Here is a 23,145-nt window from a genome sequence, read left to right on the forward strand (position 1 = left end):
TGAGTGCATGTTGCCTGGGAAGAAGATACCGAAACTTTCCTTCAAAATAAGGATGTGTCTTACAGAAAACATACAAAATGTTTATCGAAGTGAAATAATGACCTTCTGTTTTAAAACTTGAATGAAAGTTTGTGAATTACAATACACTTTCTTGTCTCTTATAACATTTTCTCAAAATGTAATGACCATAAAACTCATTTAAAGAGTGTTTTTTCCCATGATCCAACCACCAAAATACCCATTCACGCGCTAAAAGCAATAAAAACAACCCACTCAACCGCCCCAAAGGGCGAAAAAATAAACTTCCAAAAATATTGACCAACGGTACGACTGCTGCCCATCACCGGCAAGAATAAGAATATCCACCTCCCTGGGCGCTCTTCATTTGCTGCTGTCTGCAAACATCTTCACTTCGTGTGGCTGTCACCGTTTAAACGCTACGAATCTTTCACTGCCCCGAAACCAACGACAAAAATACATGTCAGCCATGTATCACCCGCTCCAAACTGCCCCCTTCACATCACTGCCCCACCACACCACATTGATGATGAACACTTTTTAAACACCGTTTGGCCACATCACGCCACGGCCACAATTCTGTCCGTGAAAAACATTAGAATCCAACAAAAAAACACCACAAACCATGGTGCGCTGGGTTGCACGGTGTATTTTACTCTCACTTAATTTGATGTGGCCATGTCGGTATGCTACCGTGCATCATTCATCAAAAAATATTTCAATTTTTCATTCGCACCCTCACGCCCTATCTGGCTCACTGTTTCGTGGTGGTTTATTCTTGGTGATGTGTTGTGCATTCCGGGCGGCTAAATTTACGTTACAGCAACACAACAACGAAATCACGCGCCCGCGGGAGGAGGATTTCTGAATCTTGTGGCGCATTTGATGAGCGTAATGGCCGTTCGTCTCGGTTTCGTCAACATTGAGTAATGGAAACGATCGGCTTGAACAATCAAAATATTTTAAGAAAATTTATTTGCAGCAATTAACGTGTTACAGTTACAAATCGTTGGACTTCTCTCCCTCATTGGTTCCCTCTTGGACAGTTCCTTCGTCTTCCATTTCCTCAACGCTCCACGGTTTCAAATCTTCCAATCGCGTTCTGGGAGCAACTCCCATCCGCCGCAACATGCGCTTATTTTCATAACTCACCAAATGTTCCATATTCGTGCCAACGCTGATGCAAACCTTATCCCGCCGTTCGCGACCCTTCGTCAGCACTTCAATAAAGCTCTCCATCTCGGGCAGATAGTGCGCCCGCAGCACGCCCTGAGCATCCGATTCAGCGCGCCTATAGTCTGCAATATCAGTGCCATGTTTGCTAACCAACTCAGCCCGATCCACGCTCTCATCAACCAAGACGGCGGCATCCTCCTTCTCCGCCGGTCGCAGCAGTTTGTGCGCACCGACAAAGTCAGCCGCTGCCAGGGCAATGTTGGCTGCGATCGCTTCCCGCTTTTCCGCATTGTACTTGCGCCGCTCCACCTCCGGCCGCATCTGACGGGCCATACGCTCCGGGCTTACGTTGCGCCGAGCCATGAGCTTCCTCAGCAGCGTTTGAAAGTGTCTTGCTTGATACTTCTGCTCCAACCGTTCGCTCAGTGGCATGCGCTTTTCAAGCTCCTGCATTTTCTTCAACCGAGCCGTATCCGTGCCAGTGTCCGGTGCGTTCGCTGTCACGCGTTCCGCTTCCTGCTGAATTCTGTTTTCACGCGCATCAAGTTCGGCTTGAATTTTCGCCTCAATTGTAGCGCCATTGCGGTCGTAGTAACCCTTCACCCAGGTTGCTTGGTTCGTTTTGCGCGTAAGCTCATGGTTCATCATGCGCTGGAATGTTTCTACCTCATCCGGCAGCGGGTTGACAAAGGTCGGGGCTAGCTTGAAAATACGAATGTTTGCATTATGATCCGCAACGGCCAGGCAGTTACGGGCGCTTGCCAAACGGTGCTGCGAGATGGTGGTAAGTGCTTCCGAGCCGAGATTCAAGCAAACAGTCGCACGGAATGTTTTCACTGCAAAATGGGAAAAAAGGCATACAATTAGATTGCTTTTACAATCTTTGAAGATCGTTCACCCTTACTCACAGCTCATGTCCCATATTTCAAAGTCACCATTGCTCAGCCCAATGAAAAACACCGACACGCGGTCCAAACTCCAACGGCACGCTGTGATCATTTCGGTTTTCTTGCGCCAAAACACGGGCGAACTCTTGTCGTCCTCAGCCCAAATCGCAAGCACATTGCCTCCGATCGAGAGAAACACACTGCGGCAGTGTGGATTGCGTTCCAGCGCCAAAACTGGCCCATCGTGGATCTGCCCAAACACGTGCTGTACCTTCACCGGCTCATCGTTTACCAGCGCACCCTGCTCAAAATCGTACCCCTCCCAGGAACCCTCAATCAGCTGACCCGTGTATGATCCAACCTTCAGCAGCATTTCACACCGCACCGGCACCGGTTGCTGCTGGTGTTTGACGCGCACCGTAAGCTCCGTCACCGTTTCTAGCGGCATCGACAGATACACCGCTTCGTCGATGACCACCGACAGGATGGGCAGCTCGCAAACCAGCTTGAACGTAGGAAAGAACAGATTGTTCACGCGCTGGTACATCGTCCGGTCGGCCTGCTGGGCGGTCTTGCTCGCCGCAATCAGCTTCTGCAGCGCGGGCATCGTAAACTCAAGATCCCAAAAGCACACGCTCCCATCGAGCGCCGTCGTCATCATGAACCGGTAAAGCTTGTCCGCGTGTGACTTCAAGTGCCCGGTGCTGGTGCAGTAATAATTCCGCGGCAACCATTTGACACACGTAATGGCAGCACGGGACGAATGCTCCAGAGAGCTCACCGCAGCAGGATTCACCTCCCGATCGATGCGCTCCACCGCAGGGTAATCCATCAGATGGCGCGCCTGTTTGCGATACTCACTCGCCCCCCGGGCGTCCCTGTTCGCCTGCTCAACGCGCTCCAGCTCGCCGCCCAAATCCCACAAAACAATCTGCCCGTTCGCGAGTCCGCCCACGAGCAGCTCGCCGTCGTACGGGCAGAACGCGACAGCCGTCACCTCGCGAATCGTTTTCAGCTCCAGCGCCGGCTCCAAGCTGTCCTCGAAGCTCCACAGCAGTACGGTGCATTTTTCAAACGTCATCCGCCCGAGAGCATCCGCCCCGGCCGGCTGCTCCGATTGATTGTGCTGCTTGTTAGCGTGCTTTGCCGGCGTCTCGAAGGTATACGACGCGACAAAGCACCCGGACAGCACCGGATGCCAGTCCAGCGTGCGAACGGTGCGCCCGCCGCACAGCGCGCGGTTCATAAACGACAGCACCTCGTCGATCTGCGGCGTCCGATAAGCGGGCACACGCGCCGGCGAAATACAGTCGTACTCGTTCCGGTACAGCTCAATCAGGTTAAACTGAGCCTCGCCCGCCAGGCGCTCGGTGGCGTGCTCCAGCCAGGTCGGTGGAATCAGCGACGGATCTGTCTTACTGCCGGCCACATCGAGCAGGTACTGGGTGGCGGCGTGCGACGGGAAAGCGGGCTCGGTTTGAAGACTTCGGCTGTGTGCCGGTGGGCGTACTTGCGTACCACGATCCGTTATTCTTCGCGGGATGTTGATCGGTTTCCATTTGAACGGGAGCAGCTCCACGTACCCATCGCGTACACTGGGCGCGCTGCGTAACGACAGCGTTTGATTGATCCGTCGTATCGGGAGGACACTTTGCGCCTCCGTTGCCACGCTGGGGTCGTCCCGTGCTCGCTTCTCCTTTGCTATTTCCTGCTCCACAGCTCCATCGGTGCTCCATTTGCGTCTCGGGCGCTTCAGCGTAAGCAGTTCCAGCTTTAATCGTTCCAGAAGCTCCAGCTTGCGTACGATTTCACTGGCCTCGTTGATTTCTGCCGCATCGGAGTACAGCAGGAACGCGTCCTCTTGCTGTGATGATTGATCCGGGATGTATTCCACTAGCACGAAGGAGTCAGGTTCGAGCAGTCGTAGTGATTCTTCCACCTTCGGGACAGCCGCCAGCAAGCCTTTGGTGAGGCATTTCTGCAGAGCTTCCTTCTTGACCGCCTTCCACGGATGTTCGTCGGTCACATTCTTCCCGAGAGCAATGCCAAGTTCGCTCTGCAATTGATTACTGTCACCAAGGAGATGTAAAAACAATACATTTTGCTATTGAAGCTCTGTTGCCTTTTAACTTACCTAAGAAATAGTTCCGTTGTATTCTGAAAGGATCTTAACCTGTCCCATGCTTCCTGATCGTCGAATCCGAAAATTTCCTGAAAATCTTCATCTTCAAAGAATCCACCCTTGACGGTAATTTCATCCGTTGCTTTACTCATTGCGTGAAATACTCCCCACGAAAGCTGAGGCAGAATGCGGTGGCTACTGTGATGAAGAAAAGTTCCCCCGGGAGTGATGCCAAGCTCTGCTGACGCTTGGTTACCATGCTGTCAAACGATTGTTGTATGCTCCCGCCGGGGTCTGTCACAACACTTTTGCTTCTTCATTAATACAAAATCGATAAATAACGAGAACTGTATCGCTAATGAGCTTCTTTGTGGCGCAGTTCAAATTATACAGTAGTGGCAATAAAAAGGAAAGCTTCATTACACACTTTCCCACACGCTTTTTCGCGGGGACATGTGTTATTGCTTATCCGAAAGGTAGAAGGGGGAAGGCACAATATCATGTTTTGATTGCCACCGCATATCAAAGTGCTATAAATTATACACATTAAATTGATGTTTCAATTACACTCGCAGGAATCCCCGATTCAGACGGCATGAAATTTAATTAATGATATGTAGATTATTTATCTAATTGATTTGGCGACTTTAATGAGCCATGCCCGCACAAACGCGACGAGAAAGCCATGTGTTTTCCGCGGTGCGAAATCAGGCTGATATGATACAGCGGTGCAGCGGCCCAATTGCACTGTCCTTTTTTTTGCAGATGCCGGGAACATGTGTATGCATTCGATGCTTCTGCTGCTGCTGCCGCTGCTGCTACCGCCAAGTGTTTCATTGCTTTCTCTCCAACCCGTACCCCCAACCTTCTGCCGATCGATGCATTTTTACTATTTTTCCAATTGTGTGTTTCGCCCCCTCCTCCTGCTCCTTACCAATCGAACATGGTTTTCCATTTTTCTCATTTTATTTATGCACTTTGATATGAAACGCGCTGTCCGGTTTATGTTGTGGCAGCTCGGAAAATGAGCCACCCGGTCCCGCTCCCGACCTCGCTCGCTTTATTTGTGCATCGACCCTGCTGGCTCATCCTGGGGTCCCATGTCACGCCCCCGGAACTGGCCGTTATCACAATTTGTCATCGAGAGCAAAACGAGACTTCTGATAATTAACGAGATGGAATGAAGTGTCGTTTTCATGTGTTTTTATGATAATTAACCAGCGCACATGTCTTGTCACAGCGCGGGCTGGCAACTGGCCAGTCGAAGGGCCGCTCACGCTTTTGAAGGGTTCTCGAGGTCGATTGATACACTGAAGCAACGCCACTGCCATTCACGGGCAAAGCGCACGGCAACGGACACCAATCGACAGGCCTGGACAAGCGGGATTGTCACCATTGCAAACCAGGCTGGGGGAGGCAATGCAAAATCCACTTTCCTCACACCTGTACACTGGGAGAGAGAGGGACACATGGGAAAACATAAAAAAAGACCGTGCGCACCAAATGAGCAAATAACTAGCCCGACCGCGAAAGGCACTGTGGCGAACGGTGGTGCGCTTTTGAATGCTCGTTTGGGAAGGAACAAACGGGCCCCAGCTGTTTCCTGCTGCCTCGCCGATGCGCCTCGGGACTTAATTTACGGCGCAACATAAACAACAGCACCAAATTACAAAAGAATTATGTTGACTGTGTATTACAGGGGAATTTTAACTCACACAAAATAACTATTTCTTGTTAGAAGAAACGCTCAAAATATGTCTTATAGGAAATATTTAAAAATACACATATTCAAACCAAATTTTCTTGTTCTCACTCTCAATTCCAGACACATCAAAACCATCAAACCTCAACGTGCATTCAACCGAACAACTTGTCGCCGATGATTTCCCCCAAGGTACGCACCCATACATCGGATTCACTCTCTCTCTCACTCGCTAATATTCCGCAATCCGCCAAATTCGAATGCTTCACCTCGCCAAAGCATGAACCTGCCCGAATTGATTGAAATGTGATTCAAATGTCACGCACAGGACCAAGGCGAGAGAGATCGGCGCCGTCTCCTTCAACCCTATTTAATTTATATCAACATCAAATTCATTCGCCACGCTGGCCACCGGTCTTGTACACCGCCGACCGTAAAGCGAAAGGGGGTTTGTCGTGTGCGCGAGCATCGTTCGTTTGATGATTTGACTAGGGACATCCTAGTATGGGTGTGTGTGTGTGGTGGGACTGGGAGGATAGGGAAGGTGGCAGACAGCGTCACTGGTAGTGACGCTGACAGCAGGGACATCTTTGCGCGCCGGCACGAACGCAGCACGAGGAATCAATGGAGCTCGGTTAATCTACACCATTATCCAGTGTATGTGTGTCTTGATTAGAGTGTACAGTTGTACACAAAATCATACCACTTGAAGGATATTTTAGTCATGTTTTGATGATTTTTTACTGGATCAAACACACTAGTTTAAGATCTTTACTAATCAATTAACTTCTAAAGGCTACACTTCAAGAAAGTATTCTTATTAAAATGCTCAATTCATTTCACAAATTTGAATCTATTATCTAACACTGTACATTATTTGGCCAACATGTATGTGTGACATTTGCTTCGTCTTCGTCGACCTGCCATCCGTCTCAGACATGATTCCATCAGCTCACTTGCTCACATCAGACAGATCCTGCGAGGGGTGGCGTGATAGGTTAAGGGAAACTGATTGTCGATGACATAAGCCTTAGGCGGCTTAGCTCATGCACCCATCACACCCGACATCCCACGGCATACGCGTATGAAGTTCTCCCACAACTTCCTTATCCTACAGGGGAAAAGCGTCTTTCGCTCGACTCTCGGCTCCAACCAGAGAGCTCAACAACTGTGAGAGATAGCGCTAGGACGGGCTGAGTGATGATGCTTCACTGTTTGGAATGGAAGTCAAATCCAGCCGGAAACCGATTGATGGCTATTAGTGAGTTCCCCCCCTTTACACCGACCGGCACCGGGAGGGGCAGATAATGCTCGTCACCAGCGCAAGGGAGGAAGAGCGCAGAGAGAAGATGAGAAGGAAAGTGGAGGAAAAAACCTTTTGCGAAGGGAGAATAAACACGTCACTGTCAGATCGCATCCGTCAATCCGCTTACCTCCCGGCACCGTCGCGACGGTCCTGTGCGGCGTGCGGTCCTTTTGTTGAACAAGGTGCGGAAACAGCGCCCATACAGCCACGTATGACGTCGTGGTACGATGGTTGTTGCGGTGAGATTAAAGTGGAATATAATATTTCATGCATCGGGCTGGCGTTTGTTGTTCTCGGTTGCAAAGGAAGCGTAAGGAATGATTGGATTGAGGCTCAAAAATTATTTGCCAGTAAAAAGTGACGGTTAAATTACTTAACCCAAGTTAATTAAATGAAGAAGAAAGCCACACTCGAGATGAGTGAAATGATCTTTTAGGCCAAAAAAGGACTTCTTCTTCATCTCAGGACATTCTTTAAAACAATTCTTCATTGATTGGAAACGGCAAAAGAGTTGAATGCTACGTCTAATGTATCCTTCTAACGAGTTTAATGTCCTATCCTGCCCTCCCTTATTCTCTTCCCCATGCACAACCCTATTACATCGGGATACGTGTACGCCCTAAATTAATTTAATAGCAGACTAGGGGTGAAATCAATGCCCGCAGACACACGTACAACATCCTGTGATCATTTGTGGCCTGCGAGTGTTAGGGAATGGTATTGTAAGCGTACGCTTCCTGAACCAAGCAGAACAAAACGAACAGAAAGTGTATCGAAAAAATTCAATAACCTAGACAAACACAAACCGGTACAAACCGGCGGCAGTCGCATTGGCGCTGGCCCGCTCGGCTTGTGGCAGGTGTCGTTTGCAAACCTTTTCAATAGGAGATAAAGCTTCCCGACTTGTACCACGGGCGCGTTTTGGTACATATATTTATGAGTACACACCATTTGCACCATTGTGAAGTCATCGCGTGGCATATGCCGCCACGCTGTTGTCCTTGTTTTTTTGGTGAAACAACAACCACCCAAAAAGAAGACGCTCGAATAACATACGAGCGAGTTAATGAAAAGCCGAATCACTAAAAACAATTCGACTGGTTTTGATCAAAGCGAAACACATACACACCCACGCTCAGTAACATGTATCTGCTTCAGGGCAAACATTGGCAAACATTAGGGACATGCTGACGGTGCTGGAGAAAGAATAGAGATGCCTCAGAGGGAAGTGGTTCGGGGCTGGTTGATTATAATAATGAAAATCCTAGTCTTGGGAGATATTCATTTGGAATGAATTATTTCGTGCTAGTACATTGAAAAAGATTCCTTTTTTTTATTTGCAAAGGATAAGTTATGACGGAAGCACGTGTTGAAGAGACATTCACACTAGTGATGTGCTCTCTGGAGCGCACCCACGACTCCGATCCGACTCCAACTAGTTCGTTAGTTCGATTCCGACAACGGCAAAATCGAACCACTAGATCCGCCCGGCGTCAGAGTCGTCCGGAGTCGTTCGGGGTCGTCCAGAGTCGTCCGGAGTCATTCGGAGTTGTTCGGAGTCATCTGGAGTCGTCCGGAGTCGTCCGGAGTCGTCCGGAGTCGTCCGGAGTCGTCCGGAGTCGTCCGGAGTCGTCCGGAGTCGTCCGGAGTCGTTCGGAGTCGTTCAGAGTCGTTCAGAGTTGTTCGGAGTCTTTCGGAGTCGGAGTCGTTCGGAGTCGTTCAGAGTCGTTCGGAGTCGTTCAGACTCGTTCGGAGTCGTTCGGAGTCGTTCGGAGTCGTCCGGAGGAGTGATTCGGAGTCAACCGGAATCGGAGTTTGTCGGAGTCAACAGGAGTCTGTGTGCTAGTGATCAGACATTTCCTTTCGTTGTGTTTTTTGTCTTTCACTTTGCGCGTGCACTTCTTATACAGGCCTTTGTTTCGAAGGCCAACCTCGGCCGACTCCATACGATTCCAGATGACTCCGCCTGTAGCCAATATCGGATGAATCCAGAAGACTCTGGACGGCTCCGAAGACTTCGAAAGATTCCGAACGACTCCGAACGACTCCGTACGACTTCGACTCCGAACAACTCCGAACGACTCCCAACGACTCCGAACGACCCCGGACGACTCCGACCCCGAACGACTCCGGACGACTCCAGGTGATTCCGGGCGATTTCGAACGACTCCAAATAATGCAGGGCGGATCTACCTTCCGGAGTCGATTCCGAATTTATCGGAGCGGGTCGGAGTCGACTCCGGATTTATGCCAACTTTACCCATCACTAATTCACACAGATCTGAGAAGCAAAGTCAGCTAAAAATGCGCATATTTGGCTATGTTAAAGCGAAATCTTGAAATAAATTCTGCCATTCTGTTAAGAGTTTAAGTGTCTTTCATTAGAAATAAAAACAACATTTCACATACAGCTTGACTCCAACCACAAGAACTATTTCATCACAAGACATCCCATTTCAAAAGCATCTCAACACCGACCCCTTACGATCACCCCCCAGAGCAATGCTACAGCATATTTCACCAAATCAGAATTCTAAGAAGATCACAAACCCGAATGCCACGGCGGCATGATATATGCAGCGAACACCGTGCACACACACACACACACACACACACACACACACACACACACATAAAAAGGTGTATGCAAATAAGATATTAATGAGCCACTTCAGTTGTGAGAGCATAATTCCTCAACACAGCGGGGAAAATTGATCTCGCTTATGATATACAAAAATGAGGCACCGGCAAGGCAAGCCTGGATGTTTCGTTGCTTTCCGGGGCCGTTGTTTTCTGTCCTTGTCTTCATTGCTCGTTCGCTTAATGAAGCGGAGGCATTCTTGTCCGTTTCTCAGATTTATATTTATTCACCTTTTTTGTTTTGTTTCGTTTGTCGATCTTCCACTTTGGACGGATGGAAGGTTGTGTTGATTATCGCAGCGAGGCTCCCAATTTCCCGTAGTCGCCACATCAATCGTGTGTCGGAGGATCGATCCAAAGCAGCCACAAAAACAACAACAACAGCAACCCCTTTAGGATAGTGGCCATAGAGTGGTCTGATCACATTTTAATGAATGATAAACGTGGCGCTCGATATAATATCGTGTGCCCCGTAACAGTCGTGATAGCGCGAGTTTTGAGAGCAGCAAGTTATCTTCGTCCGTCCGTCCACCCATCCGTCCGTCTTCCCAATGGCGGTCCCAACGCCGAAAGGAGTAACGGGGGCCAAACCAGCGAGTGGTGGTTTATCAATTTCGAACAGGAAATAATATCCCGTGATTTATGAGCGGGTTGAAGGTTTGTCACCAGTAAACCACTCCACTTCATTCAGTTTTTTGTCTCAAAAATCCGTCCTACCCGAAAATGTCGTCTGCGAACGGCCGCGTATCGTCTTTCCACTTTCGGGACCAGTTCTATCCCGTGAAAGATTTGAATTTGTGTCCAAAGGGCAAAAGCAAAGGGGGGGGGGGGGGGGGGGGAAGGGGGGGCTCATATAGGCAAACATATGCGATAATTTTTCTGAAAAGTCTTTGCCTCATCTTTGATTCTGCTCCAGCGGGCCTTCCATTCACCGAGGCCTTTGCTAGCGGCATTCGCTCCCGGTATCAGGATTTACTGGCATGGAGATGGATTTTTGATTAAGGCCTGACCCGTTAATATTTAATTAAGGTGACCAGCGGCGCGCGATAGACGCCAGCACGGCACGGCGAGGCAGCGGCAGCAGAACGGCAAGGGTCTCAGTCTTTATTTTGTCATTTGGTTTTCTAGGGTTTTGGCAGAGGATAGAGCCGGCGGTTTCTCTTGTCAAATTTTCGTTCATCGTGCCTGGCCGCTCGTCTTTTTCGATTATCTTTATGCTGAACAGGGATGGTTGACTTAATAGAAAGCATTCATTCATTCCGGGCTCATTTTTGGGGTGGGGGGCCCGTTCGACCGGATCAATTTCCCACGTCGCGCGTTCGTCTTCTATCTAATAATTGCCTTTTTGCGTCTGGTTTGCGTGATGAAAGAGGTGGCCACCATCGGTTCGGAGATCTGGGATGGAAATTAATTTCTGCTTCTTGATATATGTATGCACGAGCAGGTTCGCCTCCCGATCTATCGCCGCGAGATGACAATAACAGGGGAGCAAAAAAACATGAGCGTGATTTATTGGCTGTTTGGTGGTATATGGAAGCTCATTTGGTGTGTGTGTTTTTTACTGCCCAATCTTGACCTGTTATTTAAAAACAAATTCACTGTCTCGTAGAAAGGAGTAACAAACAATGCTACGATATTCCCTTCCAAAAAACTCTTACCAAAGGCAGCAGCAACCTTGAACCTTCTGGAAAGAACAATCCACAACACAGCTCACTTTATGAATAAAGGAAAAACCCCAGCTCAAAATGAAAGTGTTTTCCCATCTCGGAATTACCTGTACATGCATATGCGCTGGTTCGCGGAGTTGTATCGCTGGCTGGCTTGCTTCAAGCGGCAGACAGTAAATTGAGCACGATTAATTGACAGATTGTCAAGGGCTAACTGTATCATTAGGATTTGCATCTTGCTTGTCATTTGTCAAAATGTAAATTTCCTCTCTCTCTCTCTCTCTCTCGTCTTCATCCAGTTGTTCAAGCATCCAGTTCCCCTTTGCCGAAGGGCATACCAAGCCCCGTCCCTGGGCGTAGTGCAGAGGGCACTTCGGGCTCGTCGTTGTCAATGTCGTCGATGTCGCCGCAACCGTTGAAATCTTGCAAGAGGCAAAGAGAGAGAGAGAGAGAGAGAGAGACAGTGTGTGCGAGAAATCCGTGTTCCGTGCCGTGACGATGTTCCTATGGCCACATCCATCCATGTCCCTATCAAGCCCTACCTAGCGAAACCTCACGTCGCTCACAACGGCAGCAACAACGACGCTCTTGATGACGGGCCTTTTATAGAGTTGCCCGGCATCCTCCCTGTCTTAACTTTTCTCCGACTCGGATGTAAACTACCACCAGCAGCAGCAGCAGTAGTGGTAGACGTGGACGACCAATTTTCTCCTGGCCAATCCACAGACAGACAACACGGCGGCGGCTTGCACTGTGTTTTTGTTGCCCTCCCCAGTCTTCAGTCCGCGTGACTTCTCGGCACTCTAATGTAATTTGTTTAGCGTGTCAAAGATAGCACACGGACTCGGTTTCGCGTCCCGCTCCGAAGCGCACGGCGAAAAAGGACCTCAGCTAGAATGACAATGCCCTGCACAGACGTACTTGTGCTTGCAGTGAGGAGAAGAAGGAAGGTGACCGTTTTCTTTCCCTCTACTGGCTGACAGGCTTAGAATACGCTTTTTTCCAGCTCTACTGCACGGGTGGATTGAGCTTGCCCGGAACACGCGGGGACTGACTCTGTAAATGCTCACTGACACCGGGAGATGTTTTGCTGTAAGCCCCGTTTAGAAGCCACGCTCTACCTAACCGTCATCGTACCGGGTGAGGTGGTATTGTTTCGGAATGCAAAACATTGTTCCAAAATCAACACATCTATCATGCTCCCCGTGTACCTTTGAGACACGTTTGCGATCTGCTTTGTTGCATAAATTTGCTCTCACTCACTCACTTACGGCCGACCAATTTGACGGCAATCGGGGAGTGCGGTGGCCAGTTGACAGCCTCCGTTTTATGTTTTTTTTTCTTCTCCCCTGCCCCTTTGATCGTTTAAAAGCACCACAATAGGACTTCATAATGCTAATTTCTGACGTATTATGATGCACATCAAGGTTGATGCGAATTCTGACCCGCTTGTGCTGCTTCGTGTTTTGCTGTTCGAGTTGACAGATGATTAAATGCCTTCCCTTATTGTTAACAAGCTTGTAATGTGTCAGCTGACTGCATAACGTTGTGCCTTAATTAGGCAAGTAAAGCGTTAAGAATGCTGCCCCTAATTTAAGAGGCGTAAAGATTTAATCCTTTTTGAAGCGGAAAAAGGCGTTCAACGGAAGGAGCAGCTGAGCCATTCATTATTCATTCGTTGGGAAGGTCTTTTCAAGATTTTCTTATCATCTCTACACCTTGTACCTCTATACCTTTGTAAATGTTTGCATGAAATATATCCATCACCTATGAATGTCACGTACAATCATGTAAAATTACAAAGGATCAAACATTAAATCACCCAGAATGCTTGTTGTGTGAATTTATTGTGTTTAATGCTTCTTTTTCCTCCGATCGTCCCTCAATTCCCCTCACTCACTGCAAGCAACATTAAACTTATCAGCATTCACCTATCAGTTGTTGAAATACTTTTCCTGACTTGATCCAATTACACCTTCGCCCGATCGTTATCCGATCGGCCCCCGACATTGCCAATCAAGATCAAATCATATCACTTTCACATGGTGCAACCGAGACAAACATCGCCACTTTAGCGCAGCAAGCTGCACGGGCGCATGTGCTAAATACAGTTACGCGTGGTTACAGTGGTCGTTATCGCTAGGTTCCAATCGATGATGATATCTCGTTCGCTCGATAAACTAGTGCAATAAAGACATGATTCCGTCCTCAACTCATTAACTTATCACCGACTACCGATCGCATTCGACAGAGCGTACCCGATCGGTTTCTCCGTTTTGTGAACGCTTCCAATCGATCGGGTCTGCTCCACCGGTGCAATCCGGCTGCAATAGCACGATTGCCGATAAAGGGAAATGAATTGGCGCCTCTCATTTACATCGTATTTAGAAAAGAGCTCAAAGTTCTTCACATGTTTCCTGCAGTTACATGGAATGATCTGTGTGCGATCAAGAAATACGATAACGATCTTCACACCTAACTTATGTTGTATTTACGTTCAGCTGCAACAAAGTATGATTGAAAAACAATTGTGATACCCGTTTAATATTCAATATGCAAACATTTATTCAGAATAGTGAACACCTTCGTTATTATTTGTTCATTTAAGGGGAAAACGCCTTAATTATAATTTTGTTTGAATTATGTCGACGTTTTGTTTGCCTGTTATACATGAATAGTATTTTGGAATTATACATGAATGTTCCACTGAATGCTGTTAGATAAAACCTAAAAAATAAGTAAAAGTATTAGGCAAGTTACAAATGTAAAAAAAATTGTCCATATTTTAAATCATTTTCAAATTATAAACAATTCTTAACGAAAATGAAAAATAATTAAGTTAATTGCATGGAAAGAGTGCTATTACATCGCATTTATACAATAAATATAATCCTAATAGATAAATATAAGAGAAAGAAACACAAACAAATGTAGAAAGCTATTAAATAATGCATTCCACCTTTGCCGTTACTACGGCAAAACCTATTTTTTCTTATATTTGTCATAATTTTTATATTGAATCCATTTCTAAAACATTATTTTACCATTATTGTGACTATTTTTTACAAAAAGAAGATAAATTGTGTTTTTTACAATACCTTAAATTGATCTTCAGTAAATAAAATTAATTTAACATCACAACACATTCTTTCGTATTCCTTGGTTCATATAACACCAATAAATTCATTTAGATTTCCTATTTGAACCTCATGTTTATCACTCCCATGGCCGTTAAGTTAACTGTGGAGTTAACCTACACCACACCTACGATTTCCTGGTGGGGTTTGTTTCTGTCCTGACTTTGCTCGTACACGTACACGTACAACCGCAGCCAATTGCCTCACAAGCCATCTATGTCCGTCTAATGTCGGTAGCATAAATTTCTTTTCCCACTACACCGCACATACCAACTGTTCCAGAGCTAGAGCTAGAGCCAGAGAATCGTCTTTCTGTATCATCATAAAAGAATGTCAAATTCATATGGACAACGTTTCAGTCAAGGATGATTCTGTCCGTCTCTGCTCGTACCACGCTCGCACACCACACCGGCTAGCTGCCACACAACACACACACACGACCATAGAGAGAGCCTACCGTCCTCCACGGTGCGGAAAATAAAATAAATAAAGGAAATAAAATAAAATAAGTACGAATGTAATGTTTTTGTTATGTTCCCGTTTAGCAGCAGTTGCCTGTCGTCCTGTGGGTCGTTATCGTCGACGTACTCCCGGTCGGTTGTCTCATTCGGTTCCACTTTCTCTCTCGCCACTATCCCTTTTCCACGATCAAAACAATCCCGCTTCTTCGTCACAGCCATGCCATGCTTTGTTCGTTTGAGGTTTTTTGTGCTTTTTTTTTTGTTGTTTCACTGTCCCGTGCCCCGGTACGCTGGTGGGCAATATTTAAAATAAATCTTAATGATACAACAGTGTTTATATTTGTCACACTGCGCTAGCCCACATGTCCTGGTTGCCTGGTGTTCCCGGGGAAAGGACTTCATTGGGCGGCGGTGAGAGGGACCCCGTTGTGAGGGAACGTTCGGCTTCAAATCCCGTGCGCCACGGGTCCCGGACTGGGCCTGACCCAGGGAAAGGAAGACTACGACCCGCACGACGACTCCGGGACGAAATTCCTTCGAGCGTCAAGCTGTCTTGTCAGTGTTTGTTAGTTTGCCGCAGTTGAGATGAGAATCTATTATGCAGAAAACAGGACAACGGCGATCTCCGTCTCTGACAGCACTGGAAGCAATGATTCCTCCGCGCGCTTTGTTCCACCACCACCATCACCACAAACGGGGGTTTGGTTCCGCTTTCTATTCCCACCCCCAGAAGCACTAGCTCAACCTCCACCCTCCTCCTCACCGTACATTAGATTTTTTGAGATACGAAAGCGACACAAGGCACATCCACAGTCACTCCAGAAATGTTTTCATTTCAACCATTCTCTGAATCAACGACTTAACTGACATATGCAAGCTTTTTACGAGTTTTTGCTGCCGCTCTCGAGCTCAACACACCGCTCAGAGGAATAGTGGGGCTTTTTTCTGTGTTTGTTTCACCACCACTTACGGCCCCACCCCCACCCTCACACACACATACACATAACAAACCCACACTGCGCACAAATGTATACTACCGACTGTGCTTTGGTACAACTCATCAAAAACCGTGTTGTGTATGCACTGTTCTGTGAACCAGCAGTAGCAGCAGCAGCAGCAGAAACAGTAGCCTCACGTCTTTATAGGCACGAATAGCACGAAAGGACATGACAGGACCGCTTTAAACCCATTCAACACATGTGTGCCGCCGCCGCCGCCGTCCCCATCAGCCCAAGACAACTTTTAGCCGCTGGGAAGCGGAGCGGTTTTTCCATTGTGTGCTGGCGCCTAGAATGTGCTAAATTAAGAAGTGAAGCATGTAGCAGCAACATTGTGAACTGGTTGAACCGCTGACAGTAAATTGCTTTCATGTTACATTCATTAGGATGCCGAGGACGGCCTAATGTGAATACTTTGGGACAGTTTTGCTTTACGAAACGAAGATATTTTTCTATACAAAACATATTTAGGTGTTCATTAGTAGATCTTTGAAAGCGTTGAAGATCATTAGAAGATCGCTTATGAAATGAGTATTTTTTCTGTAAAAATTGCATCAACAATGGATTGAAGTGATTTCTATCAAAGAGGATCGCTTAATATATGATCATCATTACAAACAGACTCCTTTTAATCATTAAAACTAGTTTTAATGTATCTCTAGATCTGACGAAGTAACCAATGTGCTGTCTGTCTGCCTGTCTGTGCTGATCCATTGCATTGCAATTCGATTCCGTGACATTCCTTGCCGTAATCCCGCAAAAAACTCGCATCCAAACTGCCCAAAGCTCCCCAAAACATCAACGGGATCATACAAAATGGGGAATAATATTTATGTTTGGCGTAGTCTTTTTTCCCATGTTTTCATTTCGTCATCGTTTTGCCGAAACTGTCTGTTATGTCTATAAACAGCAGTAACGAGTGAAAAGCGCCCCAGCATTCATATCAGTCCAAGCGGGGTGATGTCGGAAAACCATCCTTAGTTGAATCCGAACACTCACATATTCGAATCGACGAATCGAACCAGCAGCAGTTTGTTTGCTTTTTAGCCGTTGAACCTATTTCCACATTCACTCTTTCCTGAGCACCGCTGTACGATGGTATTGTTCTAGCGATGTGGGAAAACTCTATTTTGTTTTGCTTCTTTTCTACGATAACGTTTCGGCAGCACAAACATTGGCCAAAAAGGGAGGGAATTTTGATTTCATTTTACCATAATCGTGTTTATCTTCGAAACATCACGCGGAGGAAAACAAGATTCCGCCAGACTGACCAGCCGATCGATCCCATCTATCTTCCGGCGTGTAGAGTAAGGCGGAAAATGTCATACATGTGGACATTTTTATCGATTGCAGGATTTATCGTTTTGATTCATAGCGAAAAAATCAGCTGAATGTACACAACCTGAATCATGCGATGGATCAAACATTTTCGCTATAAAACAAGCAGAAGTGCAAATGGTCGCAGCTATTCGGCTGGACCTATTTATTTGCAATGAATTATTTATTTAACTCTTACCCATGGCAGCTGTAAGATTGTTTGTTTGTATCATAAAATATGTTACTAATAATTATAATAATTGCGACGCAACGGCACAACACAATGATGCTTATAAACGCCATTTTAGCCGTTGTTGAGGAGAAGTAGCAAAACAACATTTTGATTAAAATTAAAATAAAACAAATTAGATTTCAACACAAAATTCATCAAACAATTTACCGAACTAAACACTTGAAAATAACAAGAAAATATAATTAAGGTATTTTTCAGCTATATTTTACAAAAATACACCTTTTTAACCAAAAACCTATCTTGCAAAATATTTCTATTATACAAATACCACATTCATATCAGCAACAAAAGAATCAGAAGGCACAAAAGCAAAGAAACAAAATAAATCTTTGTCAGACAAACCTCAAACAGATATAGAAATAATTAGTTTCCTTTTTTCGCGCTTTCGCTATATAAATTCAGCAAAAGGGCAGTATCGGCTTTGGCCTATCGCAAACCTACAAACCACAAAGGAAAGGTAAACGACCTACCCAAAAAAACACACACCAAAGACACAAAGAATGATTTCCAAACGATCACACATACGCTATCGAGTTTTGGTATCCTATCGTGTCTGCATAAATAAATCAAAAATTAATTAAAAATATGTATCGTTACGAGGGTTATGGTCGTGGTCCGGGATCCGGCCAAGAAGCCCGCACACACATAGGTACACACACATTAGGACAGTCCGATTGCGCAGATGTATTTGTTTGATATTTTTCACTGGAAATTGGAATATCTTTCATCTTTGCAGCTCAGGAGTTTTTGGAGTGAGTTTTGGAGCGAGCGGATATTGATATTTTTATGATTTCTATAGACGTTTTGTGCTTCGCTTCGTTTGCTTACCTGCAATGAAACATTATTTTCGCACCGTACGAAACGAATCCCGTTCCTCCCGTTCCTTACAATCTTTTTTGCCTAAAACGAAAGGCACAACAATACGCTCCATCTTTGCGCAAAGTATCCTTTTTCCCATAAATTGATTAATTTAAAACAACACAAGAGGAGGGGAAATAACCCAACACGTTCACTCCGCGCTGATACTCCGTGGGACATTCAGTCGTAATCAGTCGAAACCCAATTATTGCTTAAGCTATTATGTGATTTCGCATAAATCTCCCAATGCATCAAACCGCTGCACCACAACATGACACAGGAGATTATGCACACACAACAACAACAACAACAACAACAAAACGAGGACGAAGGCATCCTCTCCAAAATAAAGTAGCCTTTCGTTCGTCTCTCACACACACATGCCACACGCTCTTCACACGGCTGTATCGCTAAATTTATTGTTTCAAAGCAGCAATCGCGTCTGCCTGCCCCTTCACGTCACACTGTGCACGTTCGCTGTTCCTTCCAAGGTTTGCGTTCTTCTTCGCTATCATTTATCGGGCTTCCGTTTCACCTTCGGCGCGGAATTTGTGTCCTCATGCCCGGCCAAAACTTGGGGAATTGGGAGGTGGGAATGAAAAATACGTAGGAAGCGGCAATGAAAACACTGACGAACGTGCTTTTATTTTCCTTACCCATACCTCCCATCACACACACACACACACATACACACGTATGCACATGATTTTGTTGAAGCGAAAACAACGGGCGAAAAAATAAACACAAAAGAAAAATTTACGGCGGAATCTTCAGACGCTGATAATGTCCAAAGATGGCATGTCACGCGAGGGGCGGGGGGGGGGTCTCTCCATGTGAAGTTCCCCCCTCATTCGCGTCTTGTCCACGGTTGGCTAGCATGAATACATCCCGAAAAAAAGAGACCACATACACACACACAACACGTAGTACCAGGGCTGCCCCATGTATATCCCGTGCGCTGGCTGGGCATGCAGTATCAACTAACGACGGTATCAGTGTTTGGTTCATCAGCAGCTTCTCCAACACTGAGAGCACCAAAACACCGCCACCATCATCACGCGGGCTGGCTGGCTCAGGAAAGTTCATCTTATGGCTGCCTGCGCCTGCTGCTGCTGCTGCTGATGCTGCTGCCTGGCTTAGAGATCGACGCGAACGAACCGGGGAACGACATGGACTGCATTAATTTATGGAAAAGACAAAGACATGGAATTGATTTTAGTTTGATGATAGTCGATAGTGATGGGTCTGGGATTTTTCTTTATTCGAGGCGGGCGATAATCAATTTCTCGTGACTCGGCCACTATTTGTCGCATGCCCGAGACCCGAAGGACGTGAATGAAGGGGTGGGAGGAAGATGGGTGGGGGGTTAGTGCATTGGAAGCCGGGGGGAGGAGAGGAATTTGCAGTATCGAAATGGAAGACACAAAGCCTTGCGCCCAGGCATCGTCCTTATTGTTTGCGTTTCGCTTCATTTTGCAGGACATTATTTGCAAATAAGCTTTAGCACCAACGCTTTGAAAGTAATTACGCGGGAGCGTATGGAGATTTTTCGTTGTATGTTGAGTCATTGCTTGGTTAAGTTTAAAGTTTAATATTAATAAAGGAAATATAAATGCTCAAAAAAGCAAATAACATAAAACAAAACCACAAACATTTTAAAGGACGTAAAATGACAAATTTGGCAGTCAGATCCTGCCAAAAGTAATGAAAAAAACGTAGTAACTTTGTATTTGTTTAGTAGTTTTTTAGGATCCATTTTCAACAAAATGCTTTATTATAATAAATATTAGGTAATATTCCTTGCTTTTCAAACGATTTAACGATCAACTGAAATAATTATTTAATCAATTAAATAAAACGCCTACTAGGATTATACGATTGACATCTATCAAAAGCTGTTACTTCCTGTCAATTCAAAAAAAGTTGAAGTTGAAGTTGAAGTAAGGCTGGAAAAGGGAATAAAGTAACACATGTGTTGTAGAGCGACTAGAAGCAATTTTGAATAATTATTTTTATCTTTAATGTTTAGTTTTAACTTGAATTCCACCATTTGCGATTTAGTTACAGCTCTACTTCAATTCTTCTTCGAAACAATAAAACAGGATATGAAAAGGCGAACGTTGAAAGACAAAACATCAAGCCACATTAGTAACCTGATCTGCACTTTATATCTGTCCCAATCAACACCGGCGCGGTTCAATCAACGAATTATTGCACCAGAATAATTCACACACAGCTCCACCGCGTCAATAAACATTTCCCCATCAGCAACAACGTCTGCTAAAAAAAATCGCCCTCTTGCTTATGCATCCCCATGTCCTTGGGAATGATTGCAAAACTCACCGCAAATGACGCTCGATCAATTAGCGGAAATAAATACAATCACCTGAGTGCACATGATATCTTCATTCCTTTTATCGGCCGCCACCGAAAAGGCCCTAAAAGCTTCTGCCGCGGCTTCAGCGACCGCAAACTGCCTGCATCGCAAAGTTCGGTGCAATCTTTATAGCCGGCACGGCACGGCCGCGCATTCACCGCAAAACGCCCGTGCAGCAACCCGTGAAACTGTCCCGTCTTATTATCGACTGCTCACCATCGACGGACGAAGATCGCGCGCGCGAGCGAACTCGCGCGCCTGAAAACAGCAAACCCTGACATCCTGGCATACCACCGCACCGAGATCCGAGGTTAGGATCGGTGGTAGTAATTATCACGTTTGCAGCCACGCCGCTGCCGCTGCCGTTTGCTGCCGTTGGCGTGGTCGTAAATGTTTGCGCGAAACACGCGCAAACGAGTGAAACCGCGCCGCGTCTAGACAATCCGAAACGAAACGCCGTGGAATGTGGGATTGCCATTTGCATGCTGCGCATTTATACCGCAGGCAGCTGCGTTCATCATGTTTATACCACACGGTCACTCTTTAATTGCCGTCTTTCGCGCATTTCGCTCCGCGCCGTCGGAGGAAGCGCATGAAGATGGACGGAAAATAATTAAATGTTACTTCCCGCGCGCTATAAAAACATCGATTTTATACCGTAAAAAGCCAAATTTATGTGGCCGCAGGCTTGATAAAGCGGAATAATTTTTGGGACAAGAAGACACTCTTCAAACCATCCCCGATAAATGCCGTCCGTCCGTCATGCGTGGACTCGTCAACTGCACCTTGATCAGCGTGGGACAAGCATGGCAAGTTCTAATCAGTGAAATTATTGGCATTATTTCTTCCACCCCGTTCGACACTCATTTTGCTGATGTCCATCCTATTTACTTTGCCAGCGCAGCGACGGAACGACCAAAAACAGCTAACGTGAACAAGATCTTGGGCCGTCATGAGGCCCGGCTAAAACGTTGTAATGAAAATCGTTGGTCAGCGCAGTTTGATAGAGGAGAGGCAGCAGCAACAACAGCATCAAGAGCACGACGATTGGGGTTTGAGGCAAGGGCCCCACTATCGCTATTTAGGAGAAGATTACAAAAATTGTCCTACACGTGGGGTTTGTTGATATTGATATAGCAGATGCTGCTGCTGCTGCCTTTGGACGAAACACTGCGTTCTCTTGCCCATTCCCCATCGATGTCCGCAATGACCGACGAAGGCTAAACACGACCTCGTTCGCCAGACCGATAAGGATGTGTGAGAGTTCTTAGGATAACTTTTCCGGGAGACTTCGGTGACCATCGGTGCAGAAAGGATAGCGTCGGGCAATTTATCCGAACTGCTGAACTCAGGTCCTAATTAAAAGCTGACCAAAATAGATACCTTCCTTCCAAGCGCATCCCGGATTGGTTATGTGTGACGGCACACATCAACGCCAATGAACACCGTTTCCAGTGAAATGGTGTAAGTTTGCCGTGCTAGCAAACGCAACAACTCTCGTAAAGACAGGGAAGACAAACTACTCATTATCACAAGTCTGTAGCGTCTCTCGTGTAGCGTCTTTTTCCTTCTCAGCATTCGTGTATGGTGACACCCTTCCTGGTCCAGGTCAAACGTTGATTTTTGTGTCAAAAAGGATGTTTCTTTATCTTTCGCAGTACACCATCCCGACACATTGAGTCAACGCTTCTTTTTTTCGTTATGAGTAGCATCTGATGTGATTTGGTCAAACACACAACCGACCGCGTCAACCGATTGAACATTTTGCCCCTTCAATCATACGCCTCAACCCATCGACACCATCGAATAAAATATCTTCATACGAACACCGTGAGCGTGATTAAAGTCAACATCTTGCGCATGATGAAGTTTCGTCCGGCATTTGCTTGCGTTACGTTCCGATCGGGACGTTTTCTGCAAACCACGTCAGAATACTTTTGCGCCCCAACTTTTGTCCCGGACGCTGTTTCTGCTGAACTCAACACACGGGCTCGGACTCATTACGGGTAAACCCGGGCATGCTCTTGATTAGTGTGCTTAGCGACACTGCTTTTTTCTTCCTGAGAAATCATGCCATTTGCTCTGTCGATTACGAACACGGGCGGGTCCGTAGGATTGATGGGACTTCTTGATGTTTGCAGTTGAGGAGAAAAGAGTGTGCGTGTGTGTGTGAGCGCAAAATTGGTATTACAAGCACGCCGGAACCATGATGAAGACATTAACGCA

At 46.3% G+C, this 23,145-nt stretch overlaps 2 protein-coding genes across 2 annotated transcripts in view; one reads left to right on the forward strand and one right to left on the reverse strand.

The window, feature by feature from the left end:
* Positions 1-23,145, forward strand: part of LOC120958149 (protein tiptop) — a 152,190-nt gene that overhangs the window by 70,899 nt on the left and 58,146 nt on the right. Inside the window, exon 2 of the mRNA XM_049610194.1 lies at positions 6,029-6,097. Coding sequence (XP_049466151.1) covers positions 6,029-6,097 — 69 coding nt within the window. The remainder of the gene's footprint in view (positions 1-6,028; positions 6,098-23,145) is intronic.
* On the reverse strand, positions 977-4,387 carry LOC120958147 (dynein axonemal intermediate chain 3-like). The gene is made up of 3 exons (XM_040380729.2): positions 4,216-4,387; positions 2,103-4,150; positions 977-2,030 (listed from the first exon to the last, which is right to left on the reverse strand). Exons 1-3 carry the CDS (start codon positions 4,353-4,355, stop codon positions 1,018-1,020), a joined length of 3,201 nt encoding a protein of 1,066 aa, XP_040236663.2. The 5' UTR covers positions 4,356-4,387; the 3' UTR covers positions 977-1,017.

This window comes from Anopheles coluzzii, chromosome 3 (assembly GCF_943734685.1).
Source record: "Anopheles coluzzii chromosome 3, AcolN3, whole genome shotgun sequence".
Taxonomy (NCBI): Eukaryota; Metazoa; Arthropoda; class Insecta; order Diptera; family Culicidae; genus Anopheles; species Anopheles coluzzii.